A 23739-nucleotide genomic window follows, 5' to 3' on the forward strand; every position below is an offset into this window, starting at 1 on the left:
TTAGTCGATAAAAGTTGCTCTTTCGATGACCTTTCTCTTAATACCTCTAAATGCTGTAACTGCCTTTTCTAGAATTTCTCTATTATTATTTTTCATTTGAATATGTCAACAAAATTTGTATTAAATTGGACAGAGGGATTCTTTGAGAAAGCAAAGAGATTCAAATGTGAATTAAATTGGAAAAACGCATTTCTTGTGTTAACAACTCAATCCTGTCTTAAACTGAACAAACTGATAATTTGAGATAGCCAAGGGGCAGAAGTTTGCTTTAAATTTTACAAATCATCTCTTGAGATACATAAACAACTAAGTCCTGACATAAATTGGACAGACTGATCATTTGAATGTGCCATAAACAGAAAGTTGCATTAAATTGGACAAACCTATCCTACGATCAGCAAAATGACTCAAATTTGTATTAAATTTTAGTAAAATATCTCTTGAGTTACACAAACAAGCCAAACCTATCTTAAATTTGACAAACTGATAATTTGAAGTGCCAAGGAACATAAATTTACAAACTGATCCTTTGAAAAAGCCAAGGGACTGAAATTGGTTTTAAATTATGAAGCTATTCTTTTGAGGCCGCCAAGATACTAGAGTTTGTTTTGAACAGGACAAATTTATACTGTGAGCTATATGGCAAACCAAAGAAATTTGTACAGAATTGTTCAAACTGGTTATTTGAATGCGCCATAAATAGAAAGTTGCATTAAATTGGACAAACCTATCCTACGATCAGCAAAATGACCCAAATTTGTATTAAATTTTACAAACACATCTCTTGAGTTACATAAACAAGTCAAACCTATCTTAAATTGGACAAACTGATCATTTGAATGAACTAAAAAACTGAAATGTACACCTTGAGAAAGCCAAGGTTCTGAACTTTGTTTTAAATTGTACAACTGGTATTTTGAGTCCACCAAGATACTAGAGTTTGTTTTGAACAGGACAAATTTATACTGTGAGCTATGGCAAACAAGCGAAATTTGTACAGAATTGTTCAAACTGATCCTTTGAATCCTCCAAGAAATAGAAATTTTCATTAAATCAAAAAAACCATTCCTTTGAGTTATGCTTGAAAAAAACAGTATAATTGTACACTCAATTGCTTTAAGATATGCCAACTAACTGAAATTTATTAAATTTGACAACTGACCACCTCAGTCGAACAAGCAACAGGAATTCATCATGAATCAGACATAATGATCCTTTCATCAAGGAGACAGGAATTTGTCTTAAGTCAAAACTGGTCCTTTGTGAGCTCTGAGCTATGGTAAACCAAAGAAATTTGTACAGAATTGTTCAAACTGATCTTTTGAATCAGTCAAGAAACAGAAATTTGTATTAAATTGGACAAACCGGTTCTTTGATCAATCAAGTGACTCAAATTTGAATTAAATTGGACAAACTCATCTCTTAAGTTATGGAAACAATTCAATCCTGTCATAAATTGAACGAAGGTGATCATTTGAATGTGCCGATGTATAGAAATGTACAAACTGATCCTTTGAGAAAGCCAAGGAACAGAAGTTTGTTTTGAATAGGACAAGCTGATCCTTTGACCAGGATAAACGACAGAAATATGTCTTATATGTTGAATCATTCCTTTAGCCAAGGAACAGAATTTGTTTTGAATAGGACAAGCTGATCCTTTGACCAGGATAATCGGTAGAAATGTGTCTTATATCGGTCGAATCATTCCTTTAGCCAAGAAACAGAAGTTTGTTTTGAATTGGACAAACTGGTCTTTTTAGCTATCGGAATTGCAGAATTCCGGGCGATTAATGAATAGGAAAATAAACTTTTAACCAAAAACAACCCATGAAAATATTTGAAATACAACTGTATTCCTCGGTTTTCTGCTTGTTCTCATCTTATAAATCGCGTGTCAAGGCCTGTCAGTGGGTGTTTCTCGGCAATCCGATGGACCGTTTTGCTTATCAAAAAATTGGGTCATTCTTGATTGATAATTGGGGGAGAAAAAAAAAACGCCAATTGATGATGTCACCTTCCTTGTCTCGACCAGGAGATGTTTGAATAATTTAGGATTATTGGCATTAGTCGGCCACGTGGCCGGGGGCTTCCGGTGAGTCAGATGGGGTCGATCGGTCCGCGCAGTCTCGCCGCTTATCGACCGCCGCATTGCGACAACCCCGGGGGTACGTGAAAAACGGCTGAAAAATCGGATTTTTCCAAAAATGAAACTTTCCAAAAGGCATTTTTTGTGTGTAATTTTTTCCTTGGGTAATTTCCACCTTTGGGGACGTTTTTTTTATTGTTTTGCCTCGGCCCGGGCCTCCCCAGCAACCCCCGTATAATTTAAAACCCCCACCCTCGTCGCACCCTGTATATATAATGACCTCCGCGCCCCCGGCCGGCTCATTTCACTGACTGCGAGCGGTCGTTTCGGGCAACTTTGTCAGCCTTTCGCGTCCGTCTTTTCACAGCCGGCGAGTGAGCCTAATTTTTTTTCACCCACTCTCAAGAAAAACCACCAGAAACCGAAATGGTGAGTACAAAAATATACAAAATCCATAAAAAGTCCCATCACATTGTTAACTCCTTGGAGAAATTGCACAACCCGGCATTTGTTTTTTGAAACAATTCCCATCTGATTTGTTTGCAATAATTATTGTTTAATGTTCAATAATCATCTTACACAGATTGTTTCCACATATGTATTTTTGCCCACCACGCCCAGAGGTGTTTGAGGCGTGGCCCCCCTTTATGGGCCAAGGACCGTAGTTACTCTTCCTCCCGTTGAGTTATCTGAGATAGGAAAAACTCAATAACACAAAAGCTTTGATCGTCTGAGTTTACTGGTGTTTCGTACTTTTACATCTTGAGTCAGCCACAGTGGCCATCAAGATAAAAAATATTTGCTTTCAGCTAGCCAGTCATTACGTTTTTTTCTTGTTTTTTTTTTTTTAAATGAAAATATTTCACAACTCAAGGTAATAGCAGTTGCTTGGCTGACTGAAAGGAAAAGTCAGATTTTGTCTCAAAGCATCGTTTTTTTCTAACTCAAGACGGATTCAGTCGGTAGGCCGGTTTTTCTAATATTCACTCGAAGGATCGGTTTCTTCACTAACAAAACTTTCTGCTGCTGAATTGACTCAAAGGATCGGTTTTAACGAATTAGGACAAATTCCTGCTGCTTGACTGAGTGAAAGGATCGATTTGTCCGATTTACAACAAATTCTTGCTGCTTGACTAACTCAAAAGATCGGTTTGTCCGACTTACAACAAATTCCAGCTACTTGACTGACTCGAAAGATCGGTTTGTCCGACTTAGAATCAAATTCCAGCTGCTTGACTGACACGAAGGATCGGTTTCTCCAAATTACAAAAATTTCAAGCTACTTGACTGACTCAAAGGATCGGTTTGTCCAAATTACAACCAATTCCAGCGGCTAGACTGACTCGAAGGATCGGTTTATACGATTTTGACTTAAAGGATTTTTTTTCTGACTTAGACGGATTCTGCTAGGCCGGCTCAAAGGAAAGGTTTGTCCGATTTAAGCAAAATTTCTCTAAATAAAGTATGAAATATCTTGACTCCCATAGTTGTGGTACGATTGAATTCCTTGAGTTTGAAAGATCATTAGAATAAATCAATCCCAAGACATTCTAAGGTCTCAGATTTAAGTGAGGCTAAATACAACGTCGTGTCTCATCATTGTGTGCTTCATCTTTGTTAACAAGTGATCTCTTTTCCATTTCAGCGTGAGTGCATCTCAATCCATGTCGGCCAGGCCGGAGTTCAGATCGGCAATGCCTGCTGGGAGCTCTACTGCCTCGAGCACGGGATCCAACCGGACGGGCAGATGCCGTCGGATAAGACGGTCGGAGGTGGCGACGACTCGTTTAACACTTTCTTCTCCGAGACCGGAGCCGGGAAACACGTTCCTCGCGCTATTTTCGTCGACCTCGAGCCGACTGTTGTCGGTAAGCGAGTTATCGGTGACAATTCTATGAAAATGAATTAATTTACATCGTTTTTAGATGAGGTGAGGACTGGGACATACAGGCAGCTTTTCCACCCCGAACAGCTCATCACTGGTAAAGAGGATGCTGCGAACAACTACGCCCGAGGGCACTATACGATCGGAAAGGAGATCGTCGACTTGGTGCTGGACAGGACCAGGAAACTCGCGGACCAGTGCACCGGCCTCCAAGGTTTCCTCATTTTCCACTCCTTTGGCGGCGGGACCGGCTCAGGGTTCACGTCCCTCCTCATGGAACGGCTCTCCGTGGATTACGGGAAGAAGAGCAAGTTGGAGTTCGCCATCTACCCGGCTCCTCAGGTGTCGACGGCGGTCGTCGAGCCTTACAACTCGATCCTTACGACCCACACCACCCTGGAACACTCCGACTGCGCTTTCATGGTCGACAACGAGGCCATATACGACATCTGCAGGCGCAATCTGGACATTGAACGTCCCACATATACGAATCTAAACCGACTTATCGGTCAGATCGTCTCGTCTATCACGGCGTCCCTCAGGTTCGACGGCGCACTCAACGTCGACCTGACGGAATTCCAGACGAATCTGGTGCCCTACCCCAGGATCCATTTCCCTCTGGTGACATACGCGCCTGTCATCTCCGCCGAGAAGGCTTATCACGAACAGCTGTCCGTCATGGAAATCACGAATGCCTGCTTTGAACCTGCGAACCAAATGGTGAAGTGCGACCCCCGCCATGGTAAGTACATGGCCTGCTGCATGCTCTACAGAGGGGATGTCGTGCCCAAGGATGTCAACGCGGCCATAGCGACCATCAAGACAAAAAGGACGATCCAGTTCGTCGACTGGTGCCCGACCGGATTTAAAGTCGGCATCAACTACCAACCGCCGACCGTCGTGCCCGGTGGCGACCTGGCTAAAGTCCAACGCGCCGTCTGCATGCTATCTAACACAACCGCCATCGCCGAAGCGTGGGCGCGCCTCGACCACAAGTTCGACCTCATGTACGCCAAGAGGGCCTTCGTCCACTGGTACGTCGGCGAGGGGATGGAAGAAGGGGAGTTCTCCGAAGCCAGGGAGGACCTCGCCGCTCTCGAAAAGGACTACGAGGAGGTTGGAATGGATTCGGTCGAAGGCGGAGACGAAGGCGCCGAAGAATACTAAACCTTTCGTCTTTTAATCCAACGCTTCACGAATCCACACTAGCAGGCTTACCCTAAATCCGAGCATGAGCAAGCTTCAGTAGTAACCCGGCCGATCAGGTCGTCCCCAATGTAATAGCTTCAACAAATACACTCATGAGAGGAAAATAACAACCTGTTTTATTCCAAACCCACCGGTGTTTCTTACAAATAGGTATAAAGCACTTTAGCCTTTATGTTAGGTCAGTGCAAAGTAGGTAAGTATGATGTAGATTAAGCTATTCGTGTTAACTCAGTCAGTGGTCTGCCGACACTCTTAAGGTCTGAATGTTTGGTCAGTCATTAACCAAGGTAAGTCCGAAGTCCCCTAAGATGTTCAAGTCACCGCGATGTATAGACGATCATTTTATTGCTCTTACCGTCATTTAACGGTTTCCTTGATAGCTAGTTAACTCCAAACAGTCCATAAAGGGGTGAGCTCTAAAACATCATCAGAAGCCTTCGTGATCATCAGGTTCTCTACTACTGGAGAGGCATCGGGTATAAAGGCGACTATTCGCAAATCAGCATCTCGCTCGGGCATTTGATCAATGAGGGTTCTCTTCAGAGATAATTGCCTGTTTGATTTGTGGCAATCAGATGATCAACGGGACTGTACAAGGTACAATAAGGAAGTTCTGCTGGAAGCTTTGTTTCGCTCCATTTATTGGGGACATAAATCGATCATGTATGGTACACGCTTGTTTTTATTCACTTACTAATTAATCCTTCGCTGTTGCCTCACTGACCGGTACTTCCGAGTCATTGAAGTGTTGGCGTCAAATACCTAATCAGATGTTCTGGATCTGGTGTATACAGCTGACCGACCCGTCTTCAAACCACTAACTTTTGCAGCGAGCTCTGATCCAATCATTTCTACGCTTCACCGTGCTGGAGTCTCGATGTGAAAAGAAGGGAATAGAATTCAAGTATAGTTTTCACTATCCGATAAAACCCTGCCCCAGTGCATTTCAATCCTCCCAACAGCGGACAAGGTGCGGTATCTAGGTCTCGCCAAACGCTTAACATAGAATCCCCACCCAAGACAGAAACGTTAAGAGGTTATGACACGATACAGAGCACTTTCACGACTTATTACCATAATGAAGGCGATATTGTCTTACAGACTGGAAGTGTGGGGTTCAGCCATACATTTCAATATACGTCTCATCAAAACTACAAATCCATATTATTCAGAAAAATCTTTAATGCTCCATTTTATGTGTCAAACTAAACAATCCACACAGATTTAAATATTCTTTTGTCCGAGATGTAATCCGTTCACTTTACCGCACAACCAACAACCATTCAAAATCAAATCCATAAACTCGTGTCCGCACGAATTCCCTCAAGCACCCACATGCTCCATGTTGCTCGAGTTGTGTCACTAAATGAAGGATGTAGGGATTAATTGTTAGTTTGATTTTAATCTATCATTACAAGATTTTTTGTGTGTCGGTGTCTTTGATCATATATGAGGAAGTCCTTTGGGTCCGGATGTTTAATCTCTTCACGGTCACGCCCTTGGCATAGTGAGCCACTTGCCGTTTATGGTAATCCGCGACTTGCCGTGTCGCCCGTCTTTTCGTGTAGACAGCCGGTTTTTAGTCGTGAAACAGACTGTAAGTTCAGAAACAGACAGATGATAAAAAGAAAATTAGAAATCTAAAAGAATGCACAAAATGATGGACGATAAATAAACCAACGAATGGTCACATAAAAACAACCTTGTGTTAAATCTTAGAAAGTTCAAAGCTTCTATAGGAAATATTCCTACAAGGAGAAGCAAGGAAAAGCCTATTTAGGCAACTTTCAAACTGGATGGGACCTAAAACACTTCGGGTATACAACAACAATTAATAAAATCAGACATATATTCTTAGAAATGGGGACTAATTACAAAGAAGAAAAAGAGTTCAGGAGGACATCAGATACAATGGTATACTGATGACTCGAAAACACAAGAAGGAATAGTGTTTTGTACAAAACCATCGGTCTTTCAAGCAGAATTCATGCCATGTGCCTTGGAATATCTTAAAATAGGTTACGCTGACAAAAAAATCCTCATAAGATCGGATACCCAAGCAGGTATTAAAGCAAAAGTAAAAACCTGGGGGAAAAACAACAATCTTGGGTACCAGGACACAAGTGAAATTTTGGTTAACGAGAGGGCAGACACACTGGCCAGAGGAGGATCTTCAAAACCATGCTCTGAACCTATTCGTGGAATAACAAAATCAAATACAGAATCGTCCATTACAGATAGGATCCAAAAAAGAAGTGCGTAAACTCAGTAAACAACCCTCACCAAATACTCCCTCCTAACACCCCTTACAGTCAGAGAGGCGATTTGACTATTTGGACTGGCATCTGAGAAAACATCTACACGCCATATCCAATTATGACGTCATTTGTAAGTTAGACAATGAGGAGGAAGAAACAGCCACCCATAGGGGATAGGGATAAAAGAGGCAGCGACAAGGCCTTCTTCACCTCGATCTGAATAGACCTATTGTGCTCCCCTGTTTTTTATAACTCACTGGCCAGCTTCAGGTTGTTAATCAGCCTCCAATGATTAGCCAGGGCCTATTTAGTGTAGGATCTTGCGGTTTTTCTTGTCCTAGTTGCAAGAACCTGCACCTACATAGACCTTCACAGAAACATAAAATTTGTTCTGCGGTCTTTTCCTGAGTGTCTGCAAGTGTTTCCTCTATCTGTACTCCTATCCGGTGCATGTGCTTTCTTAAGTGGCAATGTCCTAGCGGGAGTCCAGCCAGATCATGATTCGGTTGCGGTTGGCTTCCAGTAATTTGCGGATGGTCCTTCTACGAACTTTTTTGCGTGCCATATACCTGTGGTATTGGTCCACCAGGTTTTGGACTCTATTTTAAGATGTATGCTCTTTTGTGGCAGGATGCTAAGCAACAGTAGGGTTCAGGATCTTGAGTGTCCATGTTGACCCCCTGTTTGGGCAACATGTCAACCTTTTCGTTGCCTCTATGCCGTGAGTGCCCAGAGGCCCATGTCATGGTCAGGTCATTAGTGTCACTGACTTCGACTACGGAATTAGTGACTAGGGCCTGACTATCGGAAAAGATGACTATCTTCTGTCAATGCATTCCTAGCCTTTTTATTTCCCTGGCGCAGTGTTCAATCGTTATGATTTCAAACTGGAATACTGTAGGATATTTACATAGGTTTACTAGTTTTCTGGTAGAAACAACATACAGGAATCCCAGGAACACCAATTGGATAGGTTATAAAAGAACCCGTACAACCCGAGATGGAGTGGGTGAACAGCCATCTATCTTTGAATGTAAAGCAATAGTTTAATGATATAGAAAACCAGGGTAAGGGAATTGTATCAACGACAGTCATTGACCTAGTACTCCTTAAAAAAAAGGGTCGAGTCGATAGGCTAAACTAAGGAACTAGATATGCAGTGCTTGGTGAACCAAAACTCCCACTTTATAGTATCATCATCAGGATTATCAAATTAGACAGCAACCTCTGATAAATCTTCCTGGTGGTGTTCCTCAAGGTAGAGGTTCTGTCCTTAATACTTTGAGCTATACCTCATAACCCATCTTCAAGCAACTCTGATCCTGTCGTTCTGCTTGTAACCTTCGATAACACTCACACTACTGGAGTCTTGGTGAGAAAATGAATGTCCAGCCGCATAACTTCTCAAGGTGTTGTTTCCAGGTTAACCTTGGGCCAAGAACCTAAGTATGTAACTTAATTTAGCTTTATTTCTTAGTTTCGCAGGTATAGAACAATACTGAGCTAATGGCACAATAGCTGTCTTTGAGAGAATTTATCTGAATTTATATAACTCCATTTTCCGGTATCTTTTCATCATCATCAGATCCTCAAATCCATCACCACATACTTCTCACCATGAACAGCTCATTTCTTTGTGCTCCACTGTTAAAAGCCTCGGTATTACCAAAACCTTTCCTGAAATTAACCAAATTACGCTCAGACCTATTCTGGCTTTATCCATACTTCTTTAGGAGGTATTTCCTAGACTCTTTCCTTTTCAGTCCATAAACTCTCGTTGACCCAAGCTAGTCCAATTCAAATCTTCCATCTACTCTCGTAACACCCGCTCGTTTCCCAATGACCTGTACCTCCTTCGACATGTAATCTTTACATTTGAGCGGTCCTTCTAGTTATAAATTTTTTTTCTTTACCAATCCGCACAGACGCTTCCCTTAATTCGTTCCAAACCGTCCTTTACCAGCACCTCAACATCTTTCCAAACGGAGACAGCATAGACAAATCATCCTGGATCAGACCTCCGGTTAAAGTTTCCCAAGCAGATCGTATTTTGCGCAGTTGATTTCTTATTCAATTGACGTCCGCTTCTCATGGGTTTTTCTCTTGAAATGGGTCGTGTTTTTGTCTCTTAATTTATTCATAACCTCGTATAATTATCGCGTGACTTTCAAATCTTAATAAAGGAAGTTTGGAATAATAAAAAATGGAACTTGTGAGATGAACCGGTTCCGCGCGTCATGGGGACCAGCCTGCGTTCTTTTGTTACAATCCTGAGGATCCACCCGGGGCTAAATAGGATCACAAGTGGCCAAAATCCTTTTCTGCGTGTGAAAAATAAAATTTTCTTGATTTTTTTTTTCCCAGGGCTCTTGTCGCTTCAGAGATTAATCCGGTTCGGAAGGTAGTCGGAAGGATTTCGACCCAGTGACGCAAATCGGGCTGGGAATTTTTAAAGCGTCACAACGCGATTCAAGAACAGGGGGGAAGTAGAAGAAGATCTAGAAGAATAAAATAAATACAAACAGTCCGAGCCTGGTCGTCCTTGGCCCATCGCGGGGTGGGAACCACGGCTATAAGAGTGTACCCACTGCCTAGGAAATGCCAGTACTTCCTCTAAAAAAAGATGAAATCCTTCGTCCTCATCCTTGCATTCGCAGCGGTCGCCCTCGCGGCGGAAAGATACACGACGAGGTACGACAACATCGACCTGGACGAGATCCTAAGAAACCAGAGATTGTACAAGAAGTACTTTGAATGCCTCACGAACAAGGGGAGGTGTACGCCGGACGGCAAAGAGCTCAAAGGTGGAATAAAAATTTATTATTTATTTCAATTAATTGTTCTCTTTATGTAATGTCTTGGTTGAGATGAAAAGTTAGTGTCACGAGCGGGATTCGAACCCACGACCTTCGGCTCAATACGCCATTGCTCTAAACACTTGAGCTATCAGGACTTCGATCCAATCGGACACCAACTCCCCATCTCAACCTATAACATTTGGAAATTTTCCCTCTTTTTGCCATTTTTCAAATATCGTGTAATCAGGATTCGATTCTCAGCGACTTATGAAGTAGCAAGCGAGTTCTGACCAAGACCTTACATAAAAAGAATAATTAATTGAAATAATTAACATGGTCAAGTAGGCCTCTAAACATAAATGATTTATTATTTATGAATTAGTACTTTTAAATAGACTATTGTGACGTTCAGCCTGGGGAACCAAACTACTATTTTTCATTCAATGGGACTACCATGACGTCTGGCGATGCCTAATTTTTATCTGTTTTTCTTTGATTAGAAATATTGTTATGGAAGAGGACAAGAGGAGGGAAAAGAGGCGCCCCTCCGAAACATTAGAAGAGAACCGGCGGCAACACTGGGACGGTTGGCAACGCTGAGGGGTTGGTGTTGACGAGAGGGAAGAACAAAGAAACGGGACTAACGGTAGTACGCACGGAGAACTGCGCAGTTGTGGTTGTTTGGGACAACGGCGTTTTGTATTCTAGCGACTTTAATTAAATTACTTTATATCAAATTCTATTTATTTTTAATAATCCTTACAATATTTTAAAACGGGGAAAAAATTAATCAGGTAAAAAAATGGGGTAATAATAACATTTAAAACTAGTAAAAAGTCAGAAAGATCTATTTTCTATATTTGACCGGGATTTTTTTATTATTTTGAATTTGGAAACTACGGTCTTGTTTATCTTTTGTGGGTCTTTATTTGATCGAGGGAGTTTTTTAAAAAGAGAAAATTTGTTTTTATCAAGAAAAAGTGTATAAATTATGTTCAAAACTTGTAGAATATCAGGGAGCTCTAAATTTCCATTTGACCGGAATTTTTTATTTTTTATATTAAGCTGGAAAGTACTGGTTTTTCTTATCTTCGCGGATTTTTATTTGATGAAATGAAAAAAAAAGTGTCGCGAAAAGGGGTATAAATAATAATAAATTTAAAGCTAGGAGAATACGAGGGAGGGTTGTTTTTCTGTATTTGACCTGGATTGCTTTATATTTTAATGCTGGAACGTTTTTCTGGACTTGGTTTCTATGCTTAAAAGAGTTTTGACCATGTAAGATATTTTTGGCTGAATAACAGGCCGAAAATTAGGTTTAAAACATAGAGAATATCAAGGCCTATTTTTTGATATAAATCAGGAATTTTTAAATTTTAAGCTTGAAAGTCCAGCTTTTTCTAGTCTTTGTGGGTCTTCTTTTGATCCGAAGACTAGAAAAATTGTTCTTACTGGATAAAAAGGGATTAAATTATATTTACAACTAAGAGAATATCAGGGAGGTCGGTTTTTCTATATTTGATCAGAATTTTTTCTATTTTGATGCTGGAAATGCTAGTGTTTTCTCGACTTTATGGGTTTCTATGGTTAGAAGAGTTTTAACTAAGAAATTTTTTTTTTTGGCTGACATGGCATAGGGTAAAAATTAGCTTTAAAACAAGGAGAATATCAGGGCCTATTTTTTATATTTGACAATACTTTTTTCAATTTGAAGGTGGAAAGTGGAATTTTTTCCTGTCTTTGTTGGTCTTTATTTGATCAGAAGAGTTAATGGGAGATAAAAAAGATATGCAGTAGGTTTAGAGCTAGGCGAATATAAGGGAGTTTATTGTTTTGCGCTAGACCGAGATATTTTTTTGTTTTGAAGTCGGAAAGTGAAATTTTTTCTAGCCTTTGTAGGACTTCCTTTGATCAGAGGACGTAAAAAATTTAAATGTGCGTTTCTATGGTTAGAAGTATTTTAACCAATGAATTTTTTTTGGCTGACATGACATAGACTGAAAATTAGGTTTAAAACAAAGAGAATATCAGCGCCTATTTTTTATATTTGACAAGACTTTTTTCCAATTGAAGTTGGAAAGTGGACTTTTTTCCAGTCTTTGTTGGTCTTTATTTGATCAGAAGAGTTAATGAGAACAATTTTTTTCACCAGATAAAAAGAGATATGCCGTAGGTTTAGAGCTAGGAAAATATAAGGGAGTTTATTGTTTTACGTTAGATCGAGATTTTTTTTTTTTTTTTTTTTTTTTTTTTAAGTTGGAAAGTGAAATTTTTTTCTAGCCTATGCAGATCTTCCTTTGATCAGAGGACGTAAAAAAAGTTAAAATGTGCGTTTCTATGGTTAGAAGTGTTTTAACCAAGGAAATTTTTTAGAATATCAAGGAAGTCTTTTTTTTATATATATTTGGCAAGGATTTTTTAAATTCGAAGCTAGAAATTACAGTTTTTTTTTGTCTTTCTGAATCTTATGTTGGTCAGAGCACGTAAAAAAATATAAAAAAATATTTTTACCGGATAAAAAGTCTTTATTTGATCAGAAGAGTTTTAAGATTAGAAAAATTCTTTTTACCAGGTAAAAGAGAAATGCAGTAGATTTAGAGCTAGGAGGATATAAGGGAGGTCAGATTTTCTCTATTTGACTGGGATTTTTATTATTTAAATGTTGGTAATACTCGTTTTTCCTATATTTTATGGGTTGTAAGCAAAGAGAATATCCAGGGTTATTTTTTTATATTCGACAAGAATTTTTTTTTTATTTGAAGCTAGAACGTACAGTGTTTTTAGTCTTTGTGGGTCTTTCTTTAATGAGAAGACGTAAAAAATTAGAAAAAAATATTTTTACTAGATAGAAGGAGAAAAACAGTAGGTTTAGAGCTAAGAGCATATCATGGATGTCCTCGATTTATATTAGACCGGGACATTTTTTATTTTGACGCTGGAAAGTGACATTTTTTCTAGCCTTTATAGGTCTTGCTTTGATGAGAAGACTTTAAAAAAAATAGAAAAAATATTTTTACCAGATAAAAAGAGAAATACAATAGGTTTAATGCTAGGAGAATATCATGGATGTCCTCGATTTATTTTAGACTGGGGCATTTTTTATTTTGAAGCTGGAAAGTGAACTTTTTACCTTTATAGGTCTTGCTTTGATAGAAAATTAAAAAAAAATCTTTTTGCCAGATAAAAAGAGAAATACAGTAGGTTTAACGTTAGGAGAATATTTGGGATGTCCTCGATTTATATTAGATCGGGACATTTTTTTATTTTCAAGCTGGAAAGTAAAATTTTTTCTACCCTTTATAGGTCCTGCTTTGATAGAAGATTAAAAAAAATCTTTTTGCCAGATAAAAAGAGAAATACAGTAGGTTTAATGTTAGGAGAATATTTGGGATGTCCTCGATTTATATTAGACCGGGACATTTTTTTATTTTCAAGCTGGAAAGTAAAATTTTTTCTACCCTTTATAGGTCTTGCTTTGATAGAAAATTAAAAAAAAATCTTTTTGCCAGATAAAAAAAGAAATACAATAGGTTTAATGCTAGGAGAATATCATGGATGTCCTCGATTTATTTTAGACTGGGACATTTTTTATTTTGAAGCTGGAAAGTGACCTTTTTCTCTTTATAGGTTTTGCTTTGATGAGAAGATTTAAAAAAAAAATCTTTTTACCAGATAAAAAGAGAAATACAATAGGTTTAATGCTAGGAGAATATCATGGATGACCTCGATTTGTATTAGACCGAGACATTTTTTATTTTGTAGCTGGAAAGTGAAATTTTCTCTACAAGAGCCGAATTTTCCTTCTGTTTTTCAATGACTTGAAATCCCCCTCAAAAAAAAATAAAATAAAATAAATAAATTACCAGATAAAAGGAGAAATACAGTAGATTTAGTGGCAGTTTATATTTAGCAAGGATTTTTTAAATTTGAAGCTAGAAATTAGTTTTTTCTAATCTTTCCGGGTCTTCGTTTGGTCAGAGGAAATATAAAAATTATTTTTGCCGGACAGGGGTTTAGCAAAAAAGAAATTTTTTTTAGAATATTTTTTATTTTGTTTTGGAGCTGGGAAGTATAGTTTTCCTGTCTTTGTGGGTCTTCATTTGATCAGAATACTTAAAAATATAGATAAAATTTGTTTTTGCCAAATAAAAAAGGGTATAAATTAGGTTTAAAGCAAAAAAATATCTAGGTCGTTTTTTTTATTTGACCGGAATGTTTTTAATCTGTGAGATGGAAGTACAGTTTTTTCTGGTATTTGCGGGTCTTTTGATGATTAGAAGAGTTTAATTATGGGAAAATTCCGTTTTTGTCAGATTAAATAGACTCAGGTACAGAAAAAGCATTCTTATCGATGATTTTTTTTCTCTTGGCAGATGCCCTCCCCGAAGCCCTCGCCACCGGGTGCAACAAGTGCACGCCAAAGCAGAGATCCGGTTCCGAGAAGGTGATCCGATACCTCATCAACAACAAGCCCCGGGATTACGCCGTCCTCGAGAGGATCTACGACCCATCCGGCACTTATAAAAAGAAGTACCAAGCCGACGCAAAGAAGCTCGGACTACGCGTCTGATCTCAAAAAAATTATTTTGTATATAGATTTTAAAAAAAAATTAAAGTATTTTTATTTTGTATTTTATGTTTTTCTTATCCCAGGGATTTTTGCTATCTAATCTTTCCCCACCCTGGCAGGCGTGTTCGTGAACCTCCAGCCTGTTAATGAGAATAGGAGGGGAGTTTTTTTCTGTTTTTTTTTCGTTTACGTACGAAGAAAATGGGTCCTTCATGAGTTGAACCCAGAAGAATGAGGCCTGCCAGGGTGTTGGCGGCGTACCAAGCCCTGCTTTACAAAAGGCCGTACATCACCAACTCTGCGACAACGGCAGTACTCGCCGCGGCCGGGGACGGGATCGCTCAGGTCGTGTTCGAACGGAAGAAATACGATGGCGCCAGGACGATGAGGTATTATTTATCTATTAATTATCAAATTTAATAGACAATAAATCAAGGAGAAAATTCATTTTCCAAGAAACATTGAGGATTTTCCTCTCCAGGCTGAAACGGATGGTAAGCCTAAAGGGTTAAACCTCATTTTCTTTGTCTTTTTTGATACATAAAACTTTTTCTTTTCTTCTTGGTAAAACTGATCAAGGAATAAAAACCCACAATTTCAGGAAAAAAGTAGAATTTCCAACATCGAACTAAAAAGAAAAAAACTAGAAAAAAACAGGTCCTTGACATTCTCCAAGCTTTAAACCTGATTTAAACCCCTTTTTATTTCACAAAAAATTTTTTCTCATTTTAAAAACTCTTCTGATCAAGTAAAAACCTACAAAGGCCAAAAAAAATTCACTTTACAGCTTCAAAATAAAAAATGTCCCGGTCTAATGTAAATCATGGACCTCCATGATATTCTCCTAGTTCTAAAACTACTTTATTTCTCTTTTTATCTGATAAAAAAAAAAATCTATTTTTTTACGTCTTCAAATTAAAGGAAGACCCTCAAAGAGTAAGAAAACTGGACTTTCTAGCTTCAAATCGAAAAAAAAAATTTCTTGCCGAAAATAAAAAATAGCCCTGAATATTCTCTTTGTTTAAAACCCATAAAGTCTAGAAAAAATACTATATATTCTCCTAACCTTAAACCTACTGTATTTCTCTTTTATCTGGTAAAAATATTTTTCCTATTTTTTTTTTTTTTTTTTTTTTTAAAGTCTTCTGATCAAATAAAAACCTACTAAGGCCAAAAAAATTTCACTTTCCAGCTTCAAAATAAAAAGTGTTCCGTTCTAATATAAATCAAGGACCTCCATGATATTCTCCTAGCTCTAAACCTACTGCATTACAATTTTTATCTGGTAAACATATTTTTTCTATTTTTTTAAGTCTTCTGATCGAAGGAGGACCTATAAAGGATAGAAAAAATTTCACTTTGCAACTTCAAATTAAAAAATGTCCCGGTCTAATGTATATCAAGGACCTCCATGATATTCTCCTTGCTCTAAACCTACTGTATTTCTCTTTTTATCTGGTAAAAATATTTTTCCTATTTTTTAAGTCTTCTGATCGAAGGAAGACCCATAAAGACTAGAAAAAACTGGACTTTCTAGCTTCAAATCGAAAAGAAAATGAAATATAAAAAATAGGCCTAGATATTCTCCTTTTTAAAACCCATAAAGTCTAGAAAAAACTAGTATTTCAAAGACCTACAAAGACTAGACAAAGAAAAAATTCCACTTTCCATCTTCAGAATAAAAAATATCCCGATCTAATATAAAACAAGGACCTCCCTGATATTCTCCTAGCTCTAAACCTACTGTATTTCTCTTTTTATCTGGTAAAAAGAATTTTTTCTATTTTTTACGTCTTCAAATTAAAGGAAGACCCTCAAAGACTAAAAAACTGGACTTTCTAGCTTCAAATCGAAAAAAAAATTTCTTGCCGAACATAAAAAATAGCCCTGAATATTCTCTTTGTTTACAACCCACAAAGTCTAGAAAAAAATATTATTACTGACATAAATAATAAAAATCCCGGTCAAATTCAGAAAACCTGACCTCCCTTATATCCTCCTAGCTCTAAATCTACTGTATTTGTCTTTTTATCTGGTAAAAAGATTTTTTCTCATTTTAAAAACTCTTCTGATCAGATAAAGACTTTTTATCCGGTATTTTTTTTTCAAGTCCTCTTACCAACGGAATATTCAGAAAGACTAGAAAAACTCTAATTTCTAGCTTCAAATTTAAAAAATCCTTGCCAAATATATATTTATCACTAAACACCACACATATTTCTATATAAAATAGACTTCCGCACATTTTAATTTAAAAAAAAATCTACTACACTACTGTAACTCTAAATCGGCTGTATTTCTCTTTTTATCTGATAAAAATATTTTTTTCTATTTTTTTTTACGTCTTCAAATTAAAGGAAGACCCACAAAGACTAGAAAAACTGGATTTTCTAGGTTCAAATTTGAAGACAAAAAATACTGGTTTAATATAAAAACATAGGCCTTGATATTCTTCATGTTTTAAACGCACTTTTCATCCTGTGTCATTCAGAAAAATTTTCGTTGTTGAAACTGTTCTAACCGTAGAAACTCATAAAGTTGAGAAATTACTAGTATTTCCAGCATCAAGATAAAAAAAATTCTGATTAAATACAGAAAAAAAGTCCTCCCTGATATTCTCCTAGTTGTAAATCTAATTTATTCCGCTTTTATCCGGTAAAAAGAATTTTTCTATTTTTGACGACTTGTAATGAAAGGAAGACAAGACCCACAAAGACCAGAAAAAACTGGACTTTGTATCTTCAGATCGAAAAGAAAATGAAATATAAAAAATAGGCCTAGATATTCTCCTTTTTAAAGCCCATAAAGTTTAGAAAAAACTAGTATTTCAAAGATGGAAATAATAAAAATCCTGGTCAAATACAGAAAAACTGACCTCCCTTATATTCTCCTACGTCCAAATCTACTGTATTTCTCTTTTTATCCTTTAAAAAGAATATTCCTATTTTTTTACGACTCCTGATCAAAGGAAGACCTACAAAGACTAGACAAAGAAAAAATTTTCCATCTTCAGAATAAAAAATATCCCGATCTAATATTTTTACGTATTCTGATCAATGGAAGACCCACAAAGACTAGAAAAACTGGAATTTCCAGCTTCACGTTGAAAAAAATTCTTGTCAAACATAAAAAAGATTGGCCTTGATATTTTCCTTGTTTTAAACCTAATTCTCAGCCTGTGACATTTAGCCAAAAATATTTTTCTTGGTTTAAACTCTTCTGATCATAGAAACCCATAAAGTCCGGAAAAACTAGCAGCAAATAGAAATAATTCTGGTCAAATACAGAAAAACCGACCTCCCTGATATTCTCCTAGTTCTAAATCTAATTTATCCCTTTTTATCCAGTAAAAAGAAATTTTTTTTACGTTTTCTGATCAATGGAAGGCCCACAAAGACTAGAAAAACTGGAATTTCTAGCTTCAAATCGAAAAAAAATTCTTGTCAAATATAAAAAAATAGGCTTTGATAATCTCCTTGTTTTAAACCTAATTTTCAGCCTGTGACATTTAGCTATTTCCAGTGTCAAAATAGAAAAAAATCCCGGTCAAATTAAAAAAAAACACCCCGTTATTCTCCATGTTTTAAGTCTAATTTTCAGCTTGTTTTAACCAGTAGGATCTTTTTATTCGTTTGCTAAACCCCTTGTAAGCAAAGATATACCAAAAATGATAAAAAAAGCATGACTTTCTACCTCCATAATGCGGTATCCTAATGAAATTTGATCCCCAGACCTCCCTGACGTTTCTCAATCTTTAAATCTGGTTTTCAGCCTGTATTATTTAAATTATTTTCTTTTCAGAATGTTTATTTTCGGAGCGATGATAGGCCCGGTTGTGACGAAGTGGTACAGGTATCTGGATAGCGTCGTCGGCCATGAGTTGACGGCCAAGCGTCTCGCAGTCAAGCTAGCCACGGACCAAATCCTCTTCGCACCCGCCTGCCAGTCCCTCTCGATCTCCTTCGTCGCCCTCCTCGAGGGTAAGAGGGTCGTCGAAGAAGTCCGTACCAACTTCAAAGACGTCCTCCTCGCCAGCTACAAGATCTGGCCTTTCGTCCAGGTCTTGAACTTCTCCCTGGTCCCGCTCCAGTACCGGACGCTTTTCGTCCAGGTAGTCGCGCTCGGCTGGAACACCTACTTCACGTGGAAGCTTCACAAAGACAACGCGGATATAAAACACTAAAAAATCAGTTTATTTTTGTACCATTTTTTATATACAAGGGTGGGTCATTATGTAAAATAATAAATAAAGTCGTGTCTACAATTTTTCAGATTTTGTCTTGTCCTCAAAATTGACCGAATTGTGCAAGGAGGCGTCTAAGCCTGCTGCCCGAACACTTTCAGTCCCATTGCTGCTCCAGGTGTCATCAGCCGAAAATTGACAGCTGTTTTGAAACGCCAAGCCATGAATTAGAAACTTTCCGAAAAAAACCTAAAAATCAAGTCAATATCAAGTCCTAAAAAAAAATCAAGTCCCCCTCCCACCGCCAAACAACATATCGGATATGAGGTCTGCGTCGAAGCTGTTGTCGGCAGGAGGTCGCACCTTCTGCAGGGAGTCGAAGACGACCGCACTCACCGAGTCTGACCCGAGGGCACCGCCCAATGGCTTCGACGACCTCAGGTCGTTCATCAGGGCGAGCAAGACCACTTTCAGGAACGCCATCGACTCGGCCCAACCGAGCGAGGAGGGACACGCCACCGTCTACACGGACTCGTACGCAAAGCTCAACTCTGGCATAACTATGCTCAATAGGCAGATCAGCGGTCAGGTATGACTAGTTTTTCGGGACGACCTGTAGATTAACTTATACCCTAGCAGTTACAAAGAGACGTTTGTGGTTTGTCTGAAACGTTTCCTGATCAAAAGTATCCATTGGTGATAAATGATGACTGTTACGTAGTTCTCAGTAAAAAGTGCCCTTTTGTGATATATAAGAATAACTGGTTCTCTATGTAAAAGTGTCAATTTCTGATCATTATGTTTGGTAATTTAAAGTTCGTATTTTTATTTTGCGACTACCGAGTTCTACTTAGAAGAATAACATTTACATTCTCTAAGTTGTACTACTTTATATAAAATTCTCTTGTCGTCACTACGAAGTTTTTACTACCAAGTATAACATTTCATTTCTTAGTTTTCTTGGTGGTAAAACGTACTAGTCACAAAATGGAAATTCTATACTTTTTAGTAAAATTTGGTACGTAGTCACAAAATGAGAATTTTCTGCCTGGTAAGATAATATAGTAGTCAAAAAGGGTAAATCTTACTTGGATGGTTTTGGTAGAATGGGAATTTTATACTTGGAAGTAAAATTTATTACATAGCCACAAAATCTGAATTTTATAAATGGATGATTACGGTAGAATGGGAATTTTACACCTAGAAGTAAAATTTACGTCACAAAATATGGATTTTATACTGGGAAGTAAAATTTACTACATAGGCACAAAATTTGAATTTTATACTTGGATGGTTATGGCAGATTGGTAATTTTATACTTGGAAATACAATTCACTACAGTCGCAAAATGTAAATTTCATACTTGGAAGTAAAATTTGTTAAGGGGCAAAAGTGAAAAGCAGAAGCAAGATTTATTATTAACTTTAATTATACATCAATATTACAAGTTAATACACTTAAAAGACCGAACACACACTAATTCAATAGTCACAACCATTCCGAACAATGGAGAACGAATTATATCGTCACCAACTTCAACACCCCCTCTCAATCGAATCTCCATTATTTAACTAATTATCCTTTTAATTCCCAATTCTTCGCAACAATAATCGTGTTTCTTCTTTGGAAGTCCTTTGGTCATTATATCTGCTGGCATACTCTCGGTGGGCAGGTAGTCAATCCTTATCTTCCCATCTTTAATGTTTTTATCTTCATCTATCGCTTACAATCGTTGTATATACATCAATATTACAAGTTACATACACTTAAAAACGGTACACACACTAATTCACTAGTAAACATTCCGAACAATGGAGAGCGAATTGTATCAGCTGGTGTACGTCACCAACTCCAATAAAAATTTACTAGTCAGAAAATGTGAATTTTATTCACAAATTCAATTTACTAGTCACATGTGAGATGTATATAATTGGAAGTAAAATTTACTAGTCACAAAATGTGAATTTTATACATGAAAATAAAATTTTCTACAGTGGCAAAATGTGAATTTTATACTTGGAAGTAAAATTTACTAGTCACAAAATGTGAATTTTATACTTGGAAGTAAAATTTACTACAGTCTCAAAATGAGAATTTTATACGTATAAGTAAAATAACTAAAACGCACTAATAAAAAAATCATTTTATACTTTGGCCTTGGGAGGACAACTATCAAGTTGGAATGTTGCATTTTGTTACCATCAAGTTGTTTTCTCAAGCATAAAATTTCCATTTTGTGACAAGTTTTTACTATCAAATATATTTACATTTTGTCGCTATCATGTTTGTCTCCCAAGTACAAAATATCCAGCATGGGACCCTTCTCCTAAGTTGGTTGTGTTCCTAAGTATGAAACTGCTCATATTGTGACTGCCAAGTTTACCCTTCCAATTATGAAATTTCCATTTTTTGACTGGTAGACGTCTCCTTGCAGCTGAAAAGGAACGAGGTCGTTGCCAAAATGCTAGTGAACGTGGCTGACAAGCTGGCCACCTCCGGAGAGACGATACGCACCGAGCCGTTCATGACGAAGGGCGAGGCGATGAAGCGGACCTGGGACGACGTCTGCAACGAGATGAGCAAGCGATGCACGGAGCTCGAGGACAAAGACGGCGTCTGCAAGAGGGAGAAGGACGAGATCAACGTCATCGTCAAGACGATAGTCAACAAGGGGACGTCCGCCGCCAAGGAGATTCAAGTATACATCATGTTTTATTTTTATGATTTGTATTTGTATAGGCTCATATATATGTACGAACATACATAAAAACATGTGCCGAGTTGAACCTACTACTCGTAGTCCACCGGCAATTCCAGCTATTTACAGTAAATTGCCGGCAGACTCAAGATCACCCACCCGTGGTGTTGGCAGTTTTATCCATTCAGCAACCGAGGCTCTCTAACCATTCACACTAATAAATACATTCACTCTCTACACAACCTTTACACATATTATACACTGACCTAATATCGATGGGGTACTCCATATTCCGCCATCGACAATCTCACATCACGCATTCTCGCTAATAAATACATTCACTCACTACATAACCTTAACTGAACTAATTGAGGGTCGATGGTGTCTCTATATTCCGCCATCGAATCTCTCACATCACACATCCACGCTAATAAACATTCACTCTCGACACAACCTTTACACGATCATATAACTGACCTAATTGAGATGGAGTACTCGATATTCCGCCATCGACCCTCTCACGTCACACATTCATGCTAATAAATATATTCACTCTCGACACAACCTTTACACATACTATACAACTGACCTTATTGAGGGTCGATTGGGTCTGTATATTCCGCCATCGACCCTCTCACGTCACACGTTCACGCTAATAAATACATTCAGATCATCCGTAATCAATACTGTACCCATCGACGGTACTCTTGATACACGAGGGCTTCTTTGGCGAACTGGCCCCAATGGGGACACTGCCGTTTTCTTTTAATCATGTTTTTGATTACATTTTTAGCGTCAGAGGGCTTATTTTTATTATTTTTTTAATTTAATTGTTATTGTCTTTTTAGAATAGGATTGAAGTACTTTCTGAAACCGATGAGGAGGACAAGTGATGTTTTTTTTATAATAAAAATTTTTGATTTTGTCGGTTTATTGTTTTGTTTTTTAAATTTTTACCACATGTTATTTCCCGGATAGCATCAAATTGGCATAAAATGCATTTCGGCTTTTAGAAAAAAAACTGTTAAATTTCCCAGTGGGCCTCTGTTAATTTTTTCTTTGTAAAAAAGCAAAAAGTTCAAAAAAACCAAATAAAGACTTAGGCCTGTTTCCTTTCTCACACCACCGATCAAATTTTGCGTCATGGAAGAGGCCAAGTTCGCCAGCATCGAGGAGGAGGCGGCCTATTACGAGAAGAACCGCCTCAGGATCGAGATGAAGCTGAAGAGGATCGAGGAGATGATAGAGGAACAGGTAAAGAAGAACCACGAGGACAAGGCCAAGTACGGGACGGTGATGGCTAAGCTGAAGACGAGCCGGAAGCCCGACAACAAGGACTGTGCCCCGACGCTACAGTCTTCAGAAGACGGGCTCGATAAGACGGACGTCAACAAATAAACTGAGATGCTTTTTGTACGTTGGCAGTTTTTTTTTCTTTAAGTTCATTCACTAATATCTAATCATAGGTTCAATCATTCCTGAATAATCATGAAGAGCATCTGCTAAAGCATAATATGCTGCATATTAGCCAGCGAACGTGAATATATCCGAACTTTTATTTTTATTTTTTGGATTGAAGGGTTGTTTGAAAACAAGGATCAGGGGCGACGGTGGGTACAAAGCCTGAACTCACATAACCTATGCTACACTCACATAACCTTCGCACCATTATTTAAACTCGCATAGCCTGCACTTAACTTGCGCGCATCTAACCTTAGGTATAAACCAATCTCAGCTTTTCTTTACATTACTCGTAATTAAAGATGACATGGCCTGAACTAACAACCTACACTCATATAACCTATGCTTTTAAAGCCTACTCACATCTGGACATGTGTAACCTGCACTCACCATAACCTTCCCTCCGTTATTTAAACTCGCATGGCCTGCACTTACTTAACTTGCAGTCACATAACGTTAGGCCCATAGTCAAATCTCAGCTTTTCCTCACATGGCTCGTAATTTAAGCTGACAGCCTGAACTAACAACCTACATTCATATAACCTATGCTTTCAAAGCCTACTCACATCTGGACATGTGTAATCTACACTC

General features: G+C 37.9%; 4 protein-coding genes across 4 annotated transcripts; all 4 read left to right on the forward strand.

Annotated features, from left to right (window-relative positions):
- Positions 1–2378: 2378 nt before the first annotated feature.
- LOC106670833 (tubulin alpha-1 chain-like) lies at positions 2379–5287 on the forward strand. The gene is made up of 3 exons (XM_014401469.2): positions 2379–2515; positions 3732–3954; positions 4012–5287. Exons 1-3 carry the CDS (start codon positions 2513–2515, stop codon positions 5136–5138), a joined length of 1353 nt encoding a protein of 450 aa, XP_014256955.1. The 5' UTR covers positions 2379–2512; the 3' UTR covers positions 5139–5287.
- A 4735-nt stretch (positions 5288–10022) lies between these two features.
- LOC106670801 (ejaculatory bulb-specific protein 3-like) lies at positions 10023–14867 on the forward strand. Its single transcript, XM_014401396.2, has 2 exons — positions 10023–10242; positions 14610–14867. The coding sequence occupies exons 1-2, from the start codon at positions 10062–10064 to the stop codon at positions 14804–14806; spliced, it is 378 nt and encodes a 125-aa protein (XP_014256882.1). The 5' UTR covers positions 10023–10061; the 3' UTR covers positions 14807–14867.
- Positions 14868–14938: 71 nt separating this feature from the next.
- LOC106670800 (protein sym-1-like) lies at positions 14939–19073 on the forward strand. The gene is made up of 2 exons (XM_014401395.2): positions 14939–15195; positions 18608–19073. The coding sequence occupies exons 1-2, from the start codon at positions 15038–15040 to the stop codon at positions 18987–18989; spliced, it is 540 nt and encodes a 179-aa protein (XP_014256881.1). The 5' UTR covers positions 14939–15037; the 3' UTR covers positions 18990–19073.
- An 80-nt stretch (positions 19074–19153) lies between these two features.
- Positions 19154–23103, forward strand: LOC106670798. The gene is made up of 3 exons (XM_014401394.1): positions 19154–19578; positions 21424–21687; positions 22536–23103. The coding sequence occupies exons 1-3, from the start codon at positions 19312–19314 to the stop codon at positions 22578–22580; spliced, it is 576 nt and encodes a 191-aa protein (XP_014256880.1). The 5' UTR covers positions 19154–19311; the 3' UTR covers positions 22581–23103.
- The last annotated feature ends 636 nt before the right edge of the window (positions 23104–23739 follow it).

The sequence above is a fragment of the Cimex lectularius genome, unplaced genomic scaffold (genome assembly GCF_000648675.2).
Source record: "Cimex lectularius strain Harlan isolate CLEC.00 unplaced genomic scaffold, Clec_2.1 scaffold21, whole genome shotgun sequence".
Classification (NCBI taxonomy): Eukaryota; Metazoa; Arthropoda; class Insecta; order Hemiptera; family Cimicidae; genus Cimex; species Cimex lectularius.